The sequence below is a fragment of the Leucopleurus acutus genome (genome assembly GCF_964270905.1).
Source record: "Leucopleurus acutus genome assembly, chromosome: 12".
Lineage (NCBI taxonomy): Eukaryota > Metazoa > Chordata > Mammalia > Artiodactyla > Delphinidae > Leucopleurus > Leucopleurus acutus.
In genome coordinates this window covers 62,472,573-62,494,920 of record NC_139154.1, presented here as the reverse complement: position 1 = coordinate 62,494,920, position 22,348 = coordinate 62,472,573, and the positions used below count along the sequence as shown (strand labels likewise).

Sequence of the window (22,348 nt, the reverse complement as noted above, 5' to 3'; positions counted from 1 at the left end):
ACTGAACTGTTTTCTGAAAGGAGGTGCTCTCTTGGCCCTTCAGAAATCTGGCTGTTCCTTGGAAGCTCCATCATTTGCTATGGCTCCTTAAGATATGGCCACCAGCATAGCATCTAATGCTCCATATGTCACCTGACCTGTGAAGATGACCAAGGGATCAGGCATTCCCTTGGTCTAGCTGACTTCTAATGTGGTTTTTAACAGTCCTGTTGTGCTGTTGGCTCACATAATATTCAAACCACATATTGAGCTGTTTCAAATCACATATTTTCTCCCCCACCTCCCCATCCTGTATTTCTAGATTATATTTTTCTAATCCAAATGCAGCATTTTACATTTATTTCTGTTTCATCTTGGTAAATTTATTCCAGTTTATTGGTCTTTTTTTTTTAATCCTAATTCCATCATCCAACATGTGCTCCCACCTTTGTGTCTTTTATAAATTCACTATGTTATGTCCTCTAATGTCTACATTATAAACACTGCTAAAAATGCTAACTGCACCAAGAAAAGAGCCCTGTGTGGCATTTCCCTAGCGGCTTGTCTTCAGACCGCATGGTACTATTAGTGTGTATCCTCTGAGTACATTTGTTCAGCCCATTATGAACCCTGTTAGCTGAAACAAACTGTTCGTTAACTAAAAGCAAACTCACGAGGATAGTATGTGAAAGTTTCCTTTATTAAATATTTTGCAGAAATAAAGATATAGCATCTCATGATACCTCCTGATCTGTCAGTCTAAGAAGTCACGGAGGTTAGGTATGCGTAGTTTATTTTTGAAAAACCATACTGGTTTCTTTGTTATTACTAAAATGAAGGTTTGCTATATTTTAAAATATAAAGACTGGGTAGGTAAAAGTAACTTTAGACATTAATAAACTCTTCTTGAGTCTAAACAAGGTTTTCAAAGCAGAAATACTTAGATCAGTAGTTCTCAGTCTGTGGCAACTTTGCTCCCCAGGGGACATTTGGCAATGACTAGAGACATTTTTTGGTTGTCACAACTTAGAGGAAAGAGGATGCTACTGACATCTAGTGGGTAGAGGCCAAGGATGTGTTAAATATCCTACAGTGTCCAGGACAACACTCTATAGCAAAGAATTATCCGGCCCAAAATGTCAGTGGTACTGAGGGCTTTAGTGCATTAGTGTCTTAAAACTCTTCTTTCTTGTAGTGACTACTGTTAATTCTATTTAAAATGGGTGTAAAGAAGAAGAAAGAAACTCAAGTTACTTCATTGACCGTTTGTTATCAGGACCTTGAAACTTTGAGATGTAAGTGATTTCTGACTTCATTTGTTGATCTCTTTTTTAGGTTGCAAACAGTATATTTATCTCTGGGACTCCATAACACATAATGTTCAAACTCTTGGTATTTAATTATTCCACGTTCTTTACATTCAGTTTTGGTTGTAAAATGGTTTTCTTAAACTTCTATCTTCAGACTAGTTCTGCCAGGTTTTTTTTGTTTGTTTATAAATATTTAAATTTTATAGAACACATGACAAAGGCAAACTCATATCCATATATTGTTAAATCACTGAAGAAATTTTTGTGTGTGTGTTATGTAGCTTTGGCTGATGTAGAAGGGAAGAATCTAGCTTCTTTGCTGTTACATTGTGTACAACTCACTGATGGAGTGTCACAGATCCATTATGTTAAACAGGTAAGGCTGATTTGATATTCATGAGTGCATCTTGAAGGTTATCATGCTATTATGGACTTTTAAAATTAACTGATAATTTTTGGCTTCCAATTATTTAATATAAATGTATCATTAAAGAATAAGGGATTGTTTTGTTTTTTCTATTCATTATATGATATCTTTTTATTCAGAGTGGCAAAAGAAGCCATACTTAGGCTTCCACCACTATTGGAGCTGTGTATAGGTAGGATAATGAAATAATTGTGCATACCTTTTTGTTTGTTTGTTTTTTGAATTTTATTTATTTTTTTATACAGCAGGTCCTTATTAGTCATCAGTTTTATACACATCAGTGTATACATGTCAATCCCAATCTCCCAATTCATCACACCACACCATCACCCCCCGCCACTTTCCCACGTTGGCGTCCATACGTTTGTTCTCTACATCTGTGTCTCAATTTCTGTCCTGCAAACCAGTTCATCTGTACCATTTTTCTATGTTCCACATATACGCATTAATATACGATATTTGTTTTTCTCTTTTTGACTTACTTCACTCTGTATGACAGTCTCTAGATTCATCCATGTCTCTACAAATGACCCAGTTTCAGATGCCCATTCTAACTGGTGTGAGGTGATACCTCATTGTAGTTTTGATTTGCATTTCTCTAATAATTAGTGATGTTGAGCAGCTTTTCATGTGCTTCTTGGCCATCTGTATGTCTTCTATGGAGAAATGTCTATTTAGGTCTTCTGCCCATTTTTGGATTGGGTTGTTTGTTTCTTTAATATTGGGCTGCATGAGCTGTTTATATATTTTGGAGATTAATCCTTTGTCTGTTGATTCGTTTGCAAATATTTTCTCCCATTTTGAGGGTTGTCTTTTAGCCTTTTTTTTTTTTTTTTTTGCGGTACACGGGCCTCTCACTGTTGTGGCCTCTCCCGTTGTGGCGCACAGGCTCCAGACGCGCAGGCTTAGCGGCCATGGCTCACGGGCCCAGCCGCTCTGCAGCATGTGGGATCTTCCCGGACCGGGGCACGAACCCGTGTCCCCTGCATCGGCAGGTGCCACTGCGCACCTCAACCATCTCAACCACTGCGCCACCAGGGAAGCTCCATCTTTTAGTCTTATTTATGGTTTCCTTTGCTGTGCAAAAGCTTTGAAGTTTCATTAGGTCCCATTTGTTTATTTTTGGTTTTATTTCCATTACTCTAGGAGGTGTATCAAAAAAGATCTTGCTGTGATTTATGTCAAAGAGTGTTCTGCCGATGTTTTCCTCTGAGAGTTTTATAGTGTCCGGTCTTACATTTAGGTCTGTAATCCATTTTGAGTTTATTTTTGTGTATGGTGTTAGGGAGTATCCTGATTTCATTCTTTTACATGTAGCTGTCCAGTTTTCCCAGCACCGCTTATTGAAGAGACTGTCTTTTCTCCATTGTATATCCTTGCCTCCTTTGTCATAGATTAGTTGACCATAGGTGCGTGGGTTTATCTCTGGGTTTTCTATCTTGTTCCATTGATCTATGTTTCTGTTTTTGTGCCAGTACCATACTGTCTTGATTACTGTAGCTTTGTAGTAAGTGTCTGAAGTCAGGGAGTCTGATTCCTCCAGCTCTGTTTTTTTTCCCTTAATACCACTTTGGCTATTCGGGGTCTTTTGTGTCTCCATACAAATTTTAAGATTTTTTGTTCTAGTTCCGTAAAAAATGCCATTGGTAATTTGATAGGGATTGCATTGAATCTGTAGATTGCTTTGGGTAGTATAGTCATTTTCACAATATTGATTCTTCCAATCCAAGAACATGGTATATCTCTCCATCCGTTGGTATCATCTTTAATTTCTTTCATCAGTGTCATAGTTTTCTGCATACAGGTCTTTTGTCTCCCTAGGTTTGTCCTAAACCTAGGAATGTCCTATAAATATCAATTAAATCTATCTGGTCTATTGTGTCATTTAAAACTTGTGTTTCCTTATTAATTTTCTGTTTGGATGATCTGTCCATTGGTGTAAGTGAGGTGTTAAAGTCCCCCACTATTATTGTGTCACTGTCGATTTCCTCTTTTATAGCTGTTAGCAGTTGCCTTATGTATTGAGGTGCTCCTGTGTTGGGTGCATATATATTTATAATTGTGATACCTTCTTCTTGGATTGATCCCTTGATCATTATGTAGTGCCCTTTCTTGTCTCTTGTAGCATTCTTTATTTTAAAGTCTATTTTATCTGATATGAGTATTGCTACTCCAGCTTTCTTTTGATTTCCATTTGCATGGACTATCTTTTTCCATCCCCTCACTTTCAGTCTGTATGTGTCCAATAGGTCTGAAGTGCATCTCTTGTAGACAGCATATATATGGGTCTTGTTTTTATATCCATTCAGCAAGCCTGTGCCTTTTGGTTGGAGCATTTAATCCATTCACATTTAAGGTAATTATAGATATGTATGTTCCTATGATCATTTTCTTAATTGTTTTGAGTTTTTTTTAAAATTAATTAATTTATTTATGGCTGTGTTAGGTCTTCGTTTCTGTGCGAGGGCTTTCTCTAGTTGCGGCGAGCGGGGGCCACTCTTCATTGTGATGTGCGGGCCTCTCACTATCACGGCCTCTCTTGTTGCGGAGCACAGGCTCCAGACACGCAGGCTCAGTAATTGTGGCTCACGGGCCCAGTTGCTCCGCGGCATGTGGGATCCTCCCAGACCAGGGCTCGAACCCACGTCGCCTGCATCGGCAGGCAGATTCTCAACCACTGCGCCACCAGGGAAGCCCTGGGTTTGTTTTTGTAGGTCCTTTTCTTCTCTTGTGTTTCCCACCTAGAGAAGTTCCTTTAGCATTTGTTGTAGAGCTGGTTTGGTGGTGCTGAATTCTCTTAGCTTTTGCTTTTCTGTAAAGCTTTTGATTTCTCCATCAGATCTGAATTAGATCTTTGCGGGATAGAGTAATCTTGGTTGCACGTTCTTCCCTTTCATCACTTTAAGTATATCATGCCACTTCCTTCTGGCTTGTAGAGTTTCTGCTGAGAAATCAGCTGTTAACCTTATGGGAATTCCCTTGTATGTTATTTGTCGTTTTTCGCTTGCTGCTTTCAATTTTTCTTTGTCTTTAATTTTTGCCAATTTGATTACTATGTGTCTCGGCATGTTTCTCCTTGGGTTTATCCTGTATTGGACTCTGCACTTCCTGGACTTGGGTGGCTATTTCCTTTCCCATGTTAGGGATGTTTTCGACTGTAATCTCTTCACATATTTTCTCTGGTTCTTTCTCTCTCTCTTCTCCTTCTGGGACCCCTGTAACGTGAATGTTGTTGCATTTAGCGTTATCCCAGAGGTCTCTTAGGCTGTCTTCATTTCTTTTCATTCTTTTTTCTTTATTCTGTTGTGCAGCAGTGAATTCCACCATTCTGTCTTCCAGGTCACTTATCCATTCTTCTGCCTCAGTTATTCTGCTATTGATTCCTTCTAGTGTATTCTTCATTTCATTTATTGTATTGTTCATCTCTGTTTGTTTGTTCTTTAAGTCTTTTAGGTCTTTGTTAAACATTTCTTGTATCTTCCTGATCTTTGCCTCCATTCTTTTTCCAAGGTCCTGGATCATCTTCACTGTCATTATTCTGAGTTCCTTTTCTGGAAGGTTGCCTATCTCCACTTCATTTAGTTGTTTTTCTGGGGTTTTATCTTGTTCTTTCATCTGGTACATAGCCCTCTGCCTTTTCATCTTGTCTATCTTTCTATGAATGTGGTTTTTGTTCCACAGACTGCAGGATTGTAGTTCTTGCTTCTGCTGTCTGCCCTCTCTGTACATACCTTTTTTGTGGAGATAAGTTTAAAAAAAATTTCTATTAATCTTAATCTTCAAAAATGTTAGCAGGCACATTAAAAAGTTAACTTAAAATGTAAAGACTGTCCTTACGAGCATTTCATTATTAGGATTTATCATTTGAAGTTGCATAATATTTTGGGGGGAAGCAATTAAATGTATTATTGGTTTTCAGTAGTGCTACAGAATTCCTGTACCTTAAGCCATTAACAAATCTAGTCATTGAAGGTGGGTCTGGAGGGTAAAGTGGGAGTTGGGGGCATGGTTTAAATATTTAATAAATACTGAAATAGTTTTAAATTAAATTAAATAGTGTTTAAATTAGTACCCTTAACAGTGTAGAGTGGAAAATATTACACATTAAAGGTGAGACTTAAAAAAGTATTTGAATCTATGTTACTTTACTATTCTTGATATTAGAAAAACATTACTATGGCTTTGAATTCTTTGGATTATAGATTGTGCCCTTACTGGAGAAGGCAAATAAAAATGGCAAGTGTGATCCCACTATTCGAAGTTGTTTGGATATTTTAGCAGGCATTTATCTTTCTTTGAATCTAAAGAATCCCTTGAAGAAAGTCTTGGCAAGGTAAGGAAAAAAAGAAAAGTTAGACGTTGTAAATGTTTAATTTGACCAAAAGTAACCAGTGTTTAAGGTTCCCTCTATGGTTTGGTAAAACTGAACTGAAATGTATCACTTAGCAATTTCATTCATACAATTTCTTCTTTGTTTTGTTTATTTACTTATTTATTTATCATAACTCTTTAAAAATGTAAAAAAGCTTCTTAGGTCACAGACGTTAAAAAAATAGGCTGTATTTTACAGACTCCTGGTTCAGTCCATTTGCATGTAATGCAATTATTGGTTAAGTTTAAATCTATCATCCTGCTGTTTTTTCTGTGTCCCATCTTTTCTTGGTCTAAACAGATGTTTAAAGCATATATTCCTAAGCATACATTAGGAATATATTACCATATTACCTATATTACACAGGTAATACAGGAATATATGCTTAGTGTAGAAAGTTTAAGCAATATAGAAGTACACAAAATAAAAAGTGAGCCTTCCTTTTCACTATTTCTGGCTTATCTTTTCTTAGTAAAGGTTATCACTTGACATTTTGGGGTTTCTAGACCTTTCCTTTGGGTTTAGTGTGTGTGTGTGTGTGTGTTATACTTTAGTTTTTATTTTTTATGTAAATGGGGTTATACTCTACATATTTCTCTGTAGGTTGTTTTTCACTAAGGAATGTCTTAGAGATATTTTCAGGTCAGTATAGTCCTTCTTTTTTTTTAAATTGTGGTTAAAAACACCCCACATAACATAAAATTTACCATCTTAACCATTTTTGAGTGTACAGTTCAGTAATGTTAAGTGTATTCACATTGTTGTGCTGTGGATCTCTAGAACTTCTCCATCTTACAAAACTGAAACTCTATACCCATTAAACAACTACTCCCTATTTCCTCCTCCCCCTAGCCCTTGGCAACCACCATTCTGCTTTCTTTTTCTATGATTTTGATTACTTTAGATACCTTGTATAAGTAAAACATTTGTATTTATCTTTCTGTGACTGACTTATGTCCTCAAGGTTCATCCATGTTGTAGCATGTGATAGGATTTCCTTCCTTTTTAAGGCTGATTAATACTCTATTGTATGTATATAGCACATTGTGTTCATCCATTAGTCTGTTGATAGACATTTGGGTTGCTTCCTCTTTTTGACTATTGTGAATAATGGACATGGTTGTGCAAATATCTCTTTGAGATCCTGCTTTCAGTTCTTTAGGGTATATAGCAATCCCCTGCAAGTGGGATTGCTGGATCATATGGTAATTTTATTTTTAATTTTCTGAGGAACTTCCGAACAATTTTCCATATGGCTGCACCGTTTTACATTTCCACCGAAAGTCCTCATTCTTTCTAACAGCTAGATATTCCATAATATGTATGTACCGAAATTTATATGTGCCGTATTACATATTATTTAATTACTTCTCCATTGATAGTTTGTTTTCAAGTTTTCATTATTCCAGCAATGCTACAGTGATATTCTTAATTATGTATATAATTTTATATGTGTATTTCTTTGAAATGAATTCCTAGAAGAGGAATTTCTTGACCAAACTTACGCCTATCAAAATTTTTGATAGATATTGCTAAATCGTAATCCTCAACATGATACCATGTTATACTCCTTCTAACAAGTGAATAAGAGTGCCTTTTTCTTCATATCTTTCCAACACTGAATAAAATCAATCTTTAAATCTTTTAAAATTTGGTAGGTGAAAAATGGTGTTATGTTATAATTTGCATTTGCCAGGTTACTAGTGAGAGTGAATATTTTTTATTTGTTTTAAATTTATTTATTTATTTATTTTTGGCTGCATTGGGTCTTCGTTGCTGCCCGCAGGCTTTCTCTAGTTGTGGCAAGTGAGAGCTACTCTTCGTTGCAGTGTGTGGGCTTCTCATTGTGGTGGCTTCTCTTGTGAAGCATGGACTCTAGGCATGCAGGCTTCAGTAGTTGTGGTATGTGGGCTCAGTAGTTGTGGCTCGCAGGCTCTAGAGCGCAGGCTCAGTAGTTGTGGCACATGGGCTTAGTTGCTCTGTGGCATGTGGGATCTTCCCAGACCAGGGCTTGAACCCATGTCCCCTGCATTGGCAGGCGGATTCTTAACCACTGAGCCACCAGGGAAGTCCCCAAGAGTCAATATTTTTTAATGTGTGGATTTTGACTATTTTACTTTTTTTTGGTGATTACATATCTTAGTATGTTTTCTTGTTAGAATATCTTTTTTTTTCTTTAAGCAAGTGTATTTATTGTGTCATAAAGCAAATGATCAAATACTGGCCAGTTATAGGGTTTCGGTGAAGTAGTCAACAAATGTCATTGAATATCCTGATGTTTTCCATCTTTTTCTCATTGTTTTGGCCCTATCTTCCCTCAGAGTTACAAGGGGCTAAAGCAGTTACAAGCACCTTATATATACTTTACTGCTTGGCAAAAAGAAAAAAAAAGGAAATTTCCTCCTCCGCATTTCTTTTTATTGGAGAGAAAAAACATTTTGTGGAAGATCCCAGTAGACTTTTCATTGAAGGTCCTGTCGATATTCATTGTCAAGATTGGGTCATATACTTTCTCTCTCCCTCGTTGTAAAAAATGAGTTTCAGCTTGTATATGCTTTCTCTAATACAAGATTATATAAAATTACTTGTCTTATCTGAAAATACTCTTTTTGTTTGTTTAACTTTTAAATCTATCTGGTATTAAGTTTTGAGTGTAGTGTGAGATAGAGATCCAACTTAGTTTTCTTTTCTGTGTGGGGAGCCACTTATCCCCAAACTGTTGAATAGTCCATTATTCACCACATATTTGAAATGCCATATTATTATGTTCTATGGTCTTGTATAAGCAAAGGTTTGATTTTAGACTTGGGTCTATTTGTTTACCCACCAACATCACACTTTTATTCACTATAGTTTGATACTATGGTTTAATTATATACTAGAACAAGTCATCTCTGTAGTGACTCTTGTTTTTCAGAATATTCTATTTTCAAATTTTTTTTCCTTCCAGAAAAGCTTTAGAACTGTTGAGTCAAATTTTTTTAAAAATGTTAATTTAGATTAACTGTGGTAAATTGGCATTAAATTTAATTTATCCATTCAGTAAATTTTTATTGATTATCTACTATGTGTCAAGTATTCTTCTAGGCATTGGGGAAACAGTGAATAGAACAGTCCAGAACAGAGGTTACTTCTAAGAGGAAGACAGAAGATAGATAAATAAGCAAAATATATAGGAATTAGAGGGCATGAGTGCTATGGAGAAAAAGATATAAAGCAGAGAAGTGGGAAAGGGAGTACCAAGGATGGGGTGAGTGTTACAGTTTAAAATATAGTAGTGACTTCATACATCTTTGCTTAGTGTCATTGATAGGGTGATGTTTGAGATTGACCTGAAAGGGGTGAGGAAATGATTATTGGGTATATTTGAGGGAAGAGAGTTCCAGGTAGAGGAAATAACAAGTACAAAGACTTTGGCATGTTGTTGGAATGGAGGAAGGCTGTGTAGCTAGAGTGAAGTGAACAAGGATCAAGATGAGGCAGAGAGATAATGGTGGGCCCAGATCGTGTAGGGTCTCATAAGTCAATGTAATCTCTTTGGCTACTGCTTTGACTGAGAAGAACATTGTTGGATGGTTTTACGCAGAGGAGTGACATGTTATTTTAGTAATATCACTCTGGCTGCTCTGTTGAGAATAGTCTGCAGAATGGGAGGGAGGGAAGTAATATGGAAGCAGGGAGACCAGATGAGAGGGAGTTCCTGATCTGTCTTCTAGTGGTGTGATGTTATAATTTCCTGGCTGTATTTTGAAGGTGTCATTCAATATTTCTTCATTTATAATATTCCCCTCCCTCCCTACATATCCTTGTACATACTCTAAGGTTGTCAGATTTTTAATATTTGGTTCTTTTTCTAGCTCACTAAATGACCTACCTGAATTTTTTCTAACTGAGGCTACACAGAGTTTTACTTCTCGTCTTCAGGAAGAATTGAATACTACTACTGATCTATACTCTTATAGGAAAGTTATTGACAACATATCTTCCTGTATGGAGAACTTTGACTTGGGTAAGCCAGCTCTTTTCTAGTACTTTTTCTGGCTAACACCTGTCGTTACATCAGTGTTTTAAATGATGTTAATTTTGGTTCTGAAACTGCTTACCAGTGTTAATTTTTCCCCCACAGGTAGATCAGGTGTTAATAATCTTCTTGAAAATGGTAAGTCCTATTATTTTATTTTATTCTGAGAGGTGACTGCTTGTGTAAGTCATTTTGGAACTGGTTCTTTTAAGTTTCTTGGCAACGGGTGGAGTACTGCAGATGACTAACGTACGTGGTGTGCCTTCCTTTTAAATTTCCACTTCTGTGATATCATTTTGGGTAGCAGTGATTTAAAATATTTTCTTGTGCTGAAGTCATAGTTCACAGTTTTAAATTTCTGATTTTTCATTATATTCTTTTCGTTTCAGTGCTTCATTATCTACAGAAGAGTTTAATTGAAATCTCAGAAGAAAACAGGCAAGTGTTAACATGTTTCCATGCTTGTTTATGTGTGTGTGTACATTTGCAGTTGTGCATTGTGTTTGTACAAAGGAAATTGTATTGTATTGCTTGCTTTCTTTTATTTGGCTGCGCCATGCACCTTGCGGGATCTTAGTTCCCCAACCAGGGATTGAACCCATGCCCCCTGCAGTGGAAGCACAGTCTTAACCACTGGACTGCCAGGGAAGTCCCCACAAAGGAAATTTTTAAGAAGGGTCCAGAATGTGCTCCTTTCCATCCCTCTCCATTAATATTAGATGTAATTATTTAAATTTATTTTCTTGAGGTTTAATATTTAATTTTAAAAGATCCAATAAATTATTATGAGAATAAATGAGAAAGGGAAGAGCTTTTTCCTCTACTGGAGTGTTCCTTTTTCATAGCATCCTGTTTTTATTTTGTGGATGAAATATGCTCTGTTATCTCTCTGAGGATATTAATAATAAGGTTTTTTTTTTAAGTTTTCTTATCTTTACATGGGTCTCTATTTCTTCCAACCTGCTTTTTTTCTGTTTGCTGGTTTTGGTCACTGTATTTGTTGCTAGAAGCTTTCCTTGGAAGTCTGGTGATCCTTGGCTGAGCACTTATTTAAGATTGGGGCCCTGAGAGTTGATTTGGATCTCTGTACGTATGGTTGGGGTTGATTGCAGGCTTTATTGTAGGCTAGTCTAGCTGGGCTGTTTCTTTGGGGGAACGCTTGATGCCAGTATCTTTAGGCCTTTTTGCATGGGTAGTGGATTTGCTATGGAAGAATCTTTCAAACCATTGGCTTAATATTCTGGTTGCTGAGTGAGGGAAGAAAGCTGAGATCTTGGCATTTAGCATTTATTGTGCATATATTTTCCTAATTCTCCTGTTTGCAATATGGCATCACTGCTTTAGGTGTGTGTGTTGTCTTCCTGTCCAGACACTTACTGTTTTACCTTCTCTGGACGTAAAACAGTTGTTTACTAGCTTGGAGGTATGATCCACAGTTGTCATTCTCAGAGCGTAGCCACTCTTCCTGTTTTCATACCGACATTTAGCTCCACATCAAGGAGCAACTGGTGCCAACAATTTCTTAGTCTTTGGGGGCTGCAAATCGGGTTGCTCTGGGCTTGTTCTCTGACTTAGGATTCACCTTTCTTGATTCTGCTAAGTCAGTTATCACTCATCCATCTGCTCCTAAAATTTTAGTATTATTGTCTTTTGTTGCCCTAGTGTATTTATGTCTTTTTACGTTTTAAATCCCTTGGTTGTTGGTTTAGGGAGGTTCTGGGGGAAAGTAGAAGTAATATCTTTGTGCCATCTTTAACCCAAGTCTCCTTTTACCTTACCAGGAGCTCCTTCTCTGTTTCCTTCTAGGCTCTTCTTCTTCTGCTCATTTGAGTTCTGTCCTTTTCATTCTGTTTGTTCTGACTGCTTAATATCATCCACTTCTTTGGTGTCAGCTACCATCTCTATACTTAGGATTCCCAGGCATCACTCCAAGTTAGATCTTTTCCTTGAGTGGTAGACTCATGTAGCAGTTGTCTCCTGGTTGTTTTACAGGGTGCCTCAAATTCAATGCATCCAAAAGAAAATTCACTGTCCTTTTATATATTGTTGTTTTACCCACAACCCCTGGTAACCTCTATGCTACTTTATGTCTCTTTGAATTTGCATATTCTAGATAAACTCGAATAAGCGGAATACAATGTTTGTCCTTTTGTGTCTGGCTTATTTTACTTATAATGTTTTAAGGGTTAATCTATGTTGTAGCATGTGTCAATTTCACTCCTTTTAATGGCAGAATATTCCATTTTATATATAGGCCACATTCTGTTTATCCATTCATCTGTTGATGGACATTTGGGTTGTTTCTGCCTTTTGGCTAATGTGAATAATGCTGCTATAAACATTGGTATACCAGTATCTGCTTGAGTCTCTACTGTCAGTTCCTTTGGGTATATACTTAGGAGTAGAATTGCTGGATCATATAGTAATTCTATGTTTAACTTTTTGAGGAGCGAGCCCCCAAACTGTCTTCCCTGACTTTTGTTTTAATATTATCATTGCTCTTGTGTTCTGCTATGTTGAGAATAGACTGAGAAGAGCAAGGATAGAAGCTGGGAGACCAGTTAGGAGGCTATTGCAGTAATAGTAATGCAAGGGAGAGATGAGAGTGGCTCAGGCCAGGAGTAGCAGTGGAGGTGGTCTGATTCTAGATACATTTTGAAGGTAGAACCAACAGGATTTTCTTACAGATGGGACGAGTGAGAGAGGAGTCAAGGATGACTGCCAAGTTTTTGTAGAATAGAGATCCTAGCAGGTGGAGCTGGTGTGGAGTTGTGGATAAGTTCACGTAGTTTGAGATGTCTGTCAGACATCCAGGTGAAGATGTTGAGTAGGAAGTTGCACACACAAGCCTGGAATTGGAAAAAGAAGTCTGGGCTGGAGATGAAAATTGGGGAGTTGTCAGCATATAGACTATAATTTTAAGCTTATGAGCTAGATGAGCTCAGCATCAAGGGAATGAATTAGGTGGACAGAAGAAGTAAAGACTGGGTTGCGGTGAGCTCACATAAAGACATAAGGGAGAAGAAGATGAACTAGCCAAGGTGTCTGAGAAGGCTCAACAATAGTGAAGTAGGAGAAAAACCTAAGGGCGCCTGGCATCTTGGAAGCCGGATCAAGGAAGTTACAAGGTTAGGGAGTGTTCAGATTTAGAAATTATGTCATTTATTCTTTTTTTTTAATTGAAGTATAGTTGATTTACAATGTTGTGTTAATTACTGCTGCACAGCAAGGTGACTCAGTTATACATACACACATATATATATATATATACACACATTCTTTTTCATATTCTTTTCTATTATGGTTTATCATAGGATATCGAATATAGTTCCCTGTGCTATACAGTAGGACCTGTTGTTTATCCCTTCTATATATACCAGTTTGTATCTGCTAATGCCAGACTCCCAATCCATCCCTCCTCCACTCCCCGTCCCCGCTTGGCAACCACCAATCTTTTCTCTATGTCCGTGATTCTGTTTCTGTTTCATGGATACGTTCATTTGTGTCATATTTTAGATTCTACATGTAAGTGATAGCATATGTATTTGTCTTTCTCTTTCTGACTTCCTTCACTTAGTATGATAATCTCTAGTTGCATCCATGTTGCTGCAAATGGCATTTTGTTCTTTTTTTATGGCTGAGTAGTAGTCCGTTATATATATATGTACCACATGTTCTTTATCCATTCATCTGTCGGTGGACATTTAGGATGTTTTCATGTCTTCGCTATTGTGAGTAGTGCTGCTATGAACATATGGGTGCATGTATCTTTTTGAATTATAGTTTTGTCTGGATAACTGCCCAGGAGTGGGATTGCTGGATCATATGGTAATTCTATTTTTAGTTTGCTTGGGAAACTCCAAACTGTTTTCCACAGTGACTGTACCATTTATTCCTGATTCGTTATTTTTACTCTAAAAAGAAGAAGTGAGGTTAGTCATTAGCTGAGAAAATGGGAGAATTTTGAGGTAAGTTAAGAGTGTTGGAAGTTTGCAATAAATGTCTGCATAACTGGAATATTTATGGGAATGGAAGAGAGGCATAAATGTTGATTATAATCTAAAATTGATTTTGGCCCTTTGATTGAGGGATTATTTTGGAGAGAGATAGAAAAGGTGACATTTTAATTTGACTTTTCTTTTGTAATAATTTCTTTTCTTTGTTGTAGAAAATTGGCTGGAAATCATATTGTTCAAACTCAGTTGATGAATGCCTTGTTGGTAGGCATTAGAGTTTCAGTGATGTTAGTACAGAAAGTACAAGGTTTCCAGAGACTTCATTTGAAGAGTTCTCCTACATGGCAAAGTATGTGTGGATTGCTGAGTATCTTTACCAAGTTTTTAAGCGATGGTAAGTATAAGACATACAAATGATGATTACAATTGAGTGTCAATCACTTTGCTACTAATGGTATGAAATATTTGATACTTAACTGAAATATAGAACTTCCTCTCCCCCAGCCCCTCAAAGTGGCGAAAGGTTCTGGATTACAGTTCAACAAGGGATAACATTGAAGGACTTTTCTAAATATGTGTATGTGTGTGTGCATGTGTGTATTGTATACAAAGAAGAAAACCCAACAATCTTAGAGTTGAAAAGCCACAGACTTTAAAAAGCAAAAGAAAGTTCTTGAGAAATTTCCAAATTTGGAGGTACGATCTGGAAAGATTAGTGTAACCCATGCATTTCTCCTTAGCAGCAGGTGTTACCTTCAGAAAATGACAGTGGTCATTGTCGGGCTGGTCATTATTCCTCCTTATATCTCATGTTGCTTCTATCCATATGAACTGTACCACCACGAAACCAAGTAGGTAATAAGAGGAAGTGCCTTTTTTTTTTTTTTTTTTGTCTATTTAGTAAAAATATTTAATGCTGCCAAAAAGTGTAAAAATACAGTAGGAGTGGCAGTACAGCACCAAGTAGTCTCTCCTAATTTATTTCTTTTATATCTTTCTACATTTTCATACATGCATTGAAAAAGTTCACAATGCGCAAAATTAGAGGGTTCTGCAAAGTCTTCTGCTGGTCGTGGTTGCTCTTTGTTCCCCTGGATGTAAGGTTTACTTTGTAAACAGACAAATGTGAGGCAATCTACTGGCTTATCAAGGAGAGGAAGTGTCTTTTTATAAAAGTGTTTCAACTAAGGAGTTAAAATGAAATGCTAGAATTAGAATATCACCATTTTGTTACCCCCAGTGACTTGAGGTAGGCATTAGGCATCAACAGCTGCTAACATTACAGAAACAGACAACCAGACAACACGTGCCTCTTACTTTTGAGTCTTGCTTTTACCACTTGTAGTTCCCAGAGGAACTGAACTTGAGACTGACCCCGTCTCTAGGTCACCTGCCATTCTGCAGGAATTACAGAGGACAGAAGAAAGTGTTGAACCACACTAGGAGTAAACATCCAGATCATGGGAAACTCTGCAGGTTAAAAGGACAGAGTTCTTCAACAAATTATAATAAAAAGGACGGAAGGGGCACCTGTAGATTAAAGGACATATCAAAAAAATTTTAAATGGGCGAGACTATAGTGTCTAGGGATGCACATTTGATTAATGAAACTATTTAAAAATAATAAGGCAGTCATTACTGTGAAAGTCAGGATAATGCTTACTCAGGGTGAGAGAGAGGAGCTTGTGATCGGGGTGAGGCATGTGGATGAGCCCTCTGGGCTGGGTGGCCAGGCCTTGGATGGTGGGTACAAGGGTGTTAACCTTCTAATAATTCATTAAGCTTTACATTTGCTTTGGATGTTTTCTGTATCTGTGTGTTATATTACAATAAGATTAGCAAAAATGTTATACTAAACATATAAGTATCTACATAAAAAGCTGTATTACCTTTTCACCCTTTACCTCCTATTCTATATGGTAATGTATGTATGAATATTAACTTAATTAAAAAAACATTAATAGGATCTGTTCAGAGCTCTTGCTTGTAAAAAAACAGTAACTGACTCTGATTTTGCTAGGCTGTTGGGAAAAAAATAGTATCTCATTGTTTATATGTTCTTAACCCTGGTAACTAGTGAGAGTCCTAACTATATTGTCTCGTTACTATTTCTTTTCTTTCCTCTCTTTTCCTTCCTTCCTTCCTTCCTTCCTTCCTGCCTTCTTTCCTTTCTCTCTCTCTCTGTCTCCCCCCTCTTCATTCCTTCCTTCCTGCCTTCCTTCCTTTGCCTAGGGTCTCAGATAAGTATTAAAAGGAAAATAAAGTTCCTTTTATTAAGGCATAATTTACAGACATGTTTGCAGAAGATATTTACATTTTAAAAGAGGAATTTATAAATCTAAAAAAAAAAGACTTCAGTGAAATACAGAGAAGACATGAATTTAATGTGAGGCAACCTCATTTTTGAAAAGTTGATGGCCCCTAATCAATGCTGTTCTTCCCTAGGATTTTAAAGCTTCATGTATCAGTAAAGTGCTTAGCTGTAAGTAACAGAAAGCTGAACTTCAGGGATTTAATTAAATGTGCCTCCCCACATAAGGATAAATTCAGAGGCAGGTGATCCAGAACTACTGTAGGCAGTCTGGGACCCAAACATTTCTGCTTTTCTGCTGTGCCGTCTTCAGCATGTTGGCTTTCATCCATATGTTTGTTGTTTCGTGGTTACTATATGACTGCTCTGTCTCCAGACCCCCTGTCTGTGTTCAGGGCAGGAAGGAAGACCAGTTGCATCTTTACCTTTAATCTGGAAGAACAAAAATAGCCAAAAGATTTCTGCTTACATCCCATCGGCCTGAATCCTCATATGGTACCTTTAGTTGCAAGGAAGATTGAGGAAACAGATATCGTGTCTTTGGCTGGGCACATGGATCTCCCAGAGTCACAGTTCGTTAACAGGGATAAAGGGCAGAACAGATTTTTGGAAGATAGCTTATAGTAGGTATTCATAATTCTTACCCCAAAGTGAATAATTCACTGTATTATTTTGTTTACTTTCTCACAAACCAGAGGCTAATAGAAAACAAAAAGAAGATAGTAAGCCAGGATTGTTTGGTTACATTGGGTACAGTGCCAGTGAGAGCCAAGTTTGTAATTAGTACTGATGTGGACTCTTTACACAAGCCCTGAAATCACTTTAAGAAAAAGTAATGTATCATGGGGATTGGGATGCAGAGGCATCAGTGGAAGGGAGGGAATAGGAGGTATTGCTGCTAGATGTGCTGGGAGGGGGTAGATGGAGAGGAAGAGAGAGTGGATGTTAGAGGAGAAAGGAAGGAATCACATTGATTATTTGTGTGCTGGGCATAAAAGCCTTTATGTTCATTTATTTCAACCTTACAACAACTGTGTCAGGTAGGAGTTATATTTTTCCCATTTTACAGAAGAGAAAGCTGAATCCCTGGGAAGTTAAATAACTTAATCAAGGCCTATCCACCTAGGAAGTGGTCAAGCTAGAAATTGCACCCAGGACTGTCTGACACCACGGCATCTGCTCTTTCTACTGTACCACAGTATCCATCATCATTTAATACATGCTTTCTACTTTTTTGCCAAATAGATGACCTCTTACAGACGATTCAGAGTACATCTGGATTAGCTGTTATTCTTTTTATTAAGGCTATGTTTCATCCACCTGAAAAGATTCCTGATTTGGTAAGTCCATCTCCTTTTTAGAATTGTACTTTGTTGATAGTTAGACATGTTTTTCTTTCTTTTTTTTTTTTACGGTACGCAGGCCTCTCACTATTGTGGCCTCTCCCATTGCGGAGCACAGGCTCCAGACGCGCAGGCTCAGCAGCCATGGCTCACAGGCCCAGCCGCTCCGCGGCACATGGGATCTTCCCGGACCGGGGCACGAACCCGCGTCCCCTGCATCGGCAGGCAGACTCTCAACCACTGCGCCACCAGGGAAGCCCAGACACATTTTTCTTTTTAAGATTTTTTAGATGTGGACCTTTTTTTAAAGTCTTTATTGAATTTGCCACAATACTGCTTCTGTTCTATGTTTTTTTGGTTTTTTGGCCTCGAGACATGCAGATCCCAGCTTCCAACCAGGGATCAAACCCACACCCCCTGCATTGGAAGGCAACGTCTCAACCACTGGACCACCAGGGAAGTCCCAACACATGTTTTAAAAAATATTTTTAGGGACTTCCTGGTGGCGCAGTGGTTAAGAATCCGCCTGCCAATGCAGGGGGCACGGGTTCAGTCCCTGGTTCGGGAAGATCCCACATGCTGTGGAGCAACTAAGCCATGCGCCAGAGCCTGCAAGCCACAATTACTGAGCCCTCATGCCACAACTACTGAAGCCCATGCGCCTAGAGCCCATTCTGTGCAACTAGAAGCCACTGTAATGAGAAGACTGCGTACCACAGCGAACAGAAGCCCCTGCTCGTCGCAACTAGAGAAAGCCTGCATGCAGCAACGAAGACCCAACGCAACCAAAAATAAATTAATTAATTAGAAAAAGTTTTTTTAAAGAAGTGAATTTAAAAAAGTTTTTTGCATAGTCAGAATATTTCTGGTAACTTTTTTCCCTTATAATAAGTGACTTCCAAAAATTTGGATAAAGCAGAAAGAAGACAATAATAGTCACCTGTAAATCTGTCTCACAAAGATAATCATTATCAACATTTTGGGGTGTATATCCTTGTTTTTTTCTAGTGTTGTTTGTTCAGTTCCATCTCTCAGTATTGTAAAAGATATTTGTGTTATTAAAATTAGAGATTAATGTATAGATATATACAGTAATAACTTTTTGATAAATGTTATCTTTATTAAGAATAACCCAAATATTGTACTAGAATCAATTGTTCAGGGAATTTGATTGTATGGAAGGTGTAAGTTGATAATACAGTTCTTGTATTTAGTATTAGCAGTTTTTTTGTTCCTTACTGTTTTATCTAGGAACTTATTTTAGTTCTTTACTAAGAGCAAAATGGCTTTATACAAAATAGATGTATACTGTTTTATGAGCTCACACAAAGTAATTATCATTGGATAAAGTTAAAAATTTTAATTTCTCAAATCACCTCTAAAAAAGCATTAGTTAATAATCTCATCCACCTGCAGGTGGCAATGTGTTGTGCTCTCCCAGTACATTCAAACCAGCAAAATGGTTCATGTATTTAGATTCAATTTTTTTCCTCTTGATATAATAATTTTAATACTTGTGGGTTTTTCACCTTTAGATTCAGTGTTTTTCCTAGGACATTTCAGGGAAAAGAGAATTTTGGATTTATGTTTTGGGATATCTGGAAAGTTTTAGAAGCTTTATGTGTATCAGCTCTGTCATATTTTTCCAGATTAGTAGTTTGCTCCTCCGTTCAGTGGACCACACCAGCATCCCCGAGTGGCTTTCGAACTGCTGCAGGAGCCTTTGTGGTGCTGATGTCTCCCAGTCAGCGCTCTTATTCCTGTGTCAGGGGACACTCACCATGTTGGATTGGCAGGATGGGAGGATGGGCCCCAGTGGGGAGGCGCTGCTCTTGGATACTGTGCATGTTCTGTTCACCTTGAGTTCACAGTGAGTTTTGTCTCATATTTTGCTTTGCTTGTCAGACATTTAAAAGATGGCAGCTGAGCTGGCTTACTTAGTAATTCAATGAAAAGTGGTCAGGATAGGGCTTCCCCGGTGGTGCAGTGGTTGGGAGTCTGCCTGCCGATGCAGGGGACACAGGTTCGTGCCCCGGTCCGGGAGGATCCCACGTGCCATGGAGCGGCTGGGCTCGTGAGCCATGGCCGCTGAGCCTGTGCGTGCGGAGCCTGTGCTCCGCAACAAGAGAGGCCACAACAGTGAGATGCCCGCGTACCACAAAAAAAAAAAAAAAAAAAGTGGTTAGGATAATCTTAAATTAAAGGGAGATATGTGTAGGGACTGAAGTGGGTATGAAAGTAGAACAGGAGAAGATGGGATGATGGGAGAGAGAGAGAGAAATTATTGGTGCAGGTTAACCTGTAGCGAACACTTGTAAAATTAATTTTAACCTTCAGTCTTGCATTAGATAATGCAAGCATTTAAAAAAAATTATAAGCACTTCTATACATATAATGCTTTAGAGTTTACGAATAACTTCAGCATAGGTAGTTCAGTGTGATCCTCACATGTCTGATAGATAGGATAGGAAATCTAATCTGTTGAATGGGTAAAGTGAAGCTTAGAAAAGTAAATGCTTACCTAATAGCATATTGCTTTTAAGCACCTAAGCCAGAAATGTAATGAGGTCTTCTGACTTCACTGGATTGTATTTTGTGTTTTTTTGATATAAGTTGTGCATATTTTAAAGTAATTTAAGAATTATTCTTCATTGTTTCTTTTATAACGGTTTATTGAGATATAATTTACATACCATATAATTCACCTATTTAAAGCATGTAGTTCAATTTTTTTTTAGTATGTATATTTACAGCGTTGTGCAGCTATCACCACAGTCAACTTTAGAATATTTTCATTACCCCAGAAAGAAGCCCCATTCCCACTAATATTCCCTAGCCCCTCAGTATATTTTAAAACACCTGTGAAAGATGCATCTCAGTCAAAATAATGAACATTTCCATCACCTGCAAAAGTTTCCCTGTGTGCTTTTATGGATTAGTTTTTACGAAATGGAAAGATTCATATGCAAATTTGAGATCTGTTTTGGCTTTGTAATTTTTTATTGTAAATTTAATAATGATTCAATTTTCTGATCATTCTTTATATTTTGTATTGATATTTTTAAAGTCTGAGTGATTATAAAATGAAATTCCTTTTACTAGTCAGTATAAAATAATATGACTTATTTTTCTTCAGGATCAAGGAGTCAACTCTGGAAATGTTTCTGTCTAGAATTTTGGCATCTTGGACTAATTCAGCTATACAAGTCCTTGAATCAAGTTCCCCAAGCCTAAAGGACCGTCTGAATGGGAATTCAGATGTGGTTAGGAGACTTTTGGAATATGTCTATACCCACTGGGAACATCCATTGGATGCTTTGAGACACCAAACCAAAACCATATTCAGAAATATTCTCCAAATGCACCAGCTTGCCCTGCAAGAGTCAGGTTCAGATTTGGCTGCTGATGGTTTCATTTTTCAACTGACTGAGAGTCTTCTGCGATTGGAATGGCATAGTAAAGGAAAGTACACATGCCTTGGTTGTTTAGTAGATTACATAGGAATTGAACATATTTTGGCATTAGCTAAAACTATTCCATCGCAAATCTTAGAGGTGATGGGGGACCAGTCCTTGGTGCCTTATGCAAGTGACCTCTTGGAAACCATGTTTAAAAGTCATAAGAGTTGTTTGAAATCCCAGGCTGTTGACAGCACTTGGATTGACAAGTGGCATGAGACTTGGGTTTCTCCTCTCCTGTTTATACTGTGTGAAGGAAATCTGGATCAAAAATCTTACGTGATTGATTATTACTTGCCAAAATTATTGAATTGCAACCCTGAAAGCTTAAGCTACATGGTAAAGATTCTTCAGACTTCTGCTGATGCTAAAACTGGTAAGAAAATGAATATTTTTGTTTTAGTAATTTCTAGTTAGGATGCTTAACTTTAGGTACCTAGGCAAATTTAAATATTATCATTTCTGTTAATAGTAAAGGAGGATATTAAATATAGAAATTTTGGATTGAAACGAATGTTCCTGTACCTAGCTGAATAGAGTTTTTTGGCTGAAGTCATTTCTACAGGCTAAGGATTGATCCCAGTTATGATTATGAGGTTTCCTTTATTACTAGGTTTTAATTCATTTTACCAAGTTTTTATTATTTGGTTGTCAGACTGGAGTAAACGTTTGTGTGTTTTATATAATTTGCTTATTCAAGTGATTGAAATAGTAATTAAAAGTTGTTTTAGGCAAGGTTAAAGACAGGTAAATTGGCAGTAGCAAGTATTTGTCTCTGGGAAAGAGATAAAAAGTTTAGAAGCATGACCCCAGGAAACAGCTCTCTCTGGTCATTTAGAATAAGCATAAACATCCCACTGAAACTCAGTAACCTTGAAAGAATCACTGCATTGAAGCATAATTTAGTAATTAAGATATAAAACGATGATCCTGACTCCTCATGTAAATCTTAAAATTATCATATTCTGTTTAACAAAGCAGGAATATGGTACCCTATACCACATTTTAAGAGTATTTCTAACTAAAATTTAAGTTAAAATCTTTCAATCCTTCAAAGAATAACCATGAGATAGCTGGAAAATTTGATTCCTGTACACAAAAATGAGCCTTATTTATAATTTTTAACAGTAATCATCCTTGCATTTTTGAGAAGCCGTCTAAAGCTGAGGAT

The 22,348-nt window shown here is 37.3% G+C and overlaps 1 protein-coding gene across 5 annotated transcripts in view; it reads left to right on the top strand.

Moving 5' to 3' along the window:
• The window catches only part of THADA (THADA armadillo repeat containing), a 312,415-nt gene that overhangs the window by 2,057 nt on the left and 288,010 nt on the right, over window positions 1-22,348 (top strand). For 4 of the 5 annotated variants that reach the window (XM_082851642.1, XM_082851641.1, XM_082851640.1 and 1 more), the window contains exons 2-11: window positions 1,175-1,274; window positions 1,571-1,665; window positions 5,919-6,049; window positions 9,946-10,097; window positions 10,215-10,247; window positions 10,499-10,547; window positions 14,278-14,459; window positions 17,622-17,716; window positions 19,369-19,589; window positions 20,856-21,553. In XM_082851642.1, the coding sequence (XP_082707768.1) occupies window positions 1,199-1,274; window positions 1,571-1,665; window positions 5,919-6,049; window positions 9,946-10,097; window positions 10,215-10,247; window positions 10,499-10,547; window positions 14,278-14,459; window positions 17,622-17,716; window positions 19,369-19,589; window positions 20,856-21,553 (1,732 nt within the window). In that variant the 5' untranslated portion in view covers window positions 1,175-1,198. Of the gene's footprint in view, window positions 1-1,174; window positions 1,275-1,570; window positions 1,666-5,918; window positions 6,050-6,695; window positions 6,731-9,945; window positions 10,098-10,214; window positions 10,248-10,498; window positions 10,548-14,277; window positions 14,460-17,621; window positions 17,717-19,368; window positions 19,590-20,855; window positions 21,554-22,348 lie in introns of those variants that run through there. The other variant, XM_082851643.1, reaches the window with a different exon arrangement.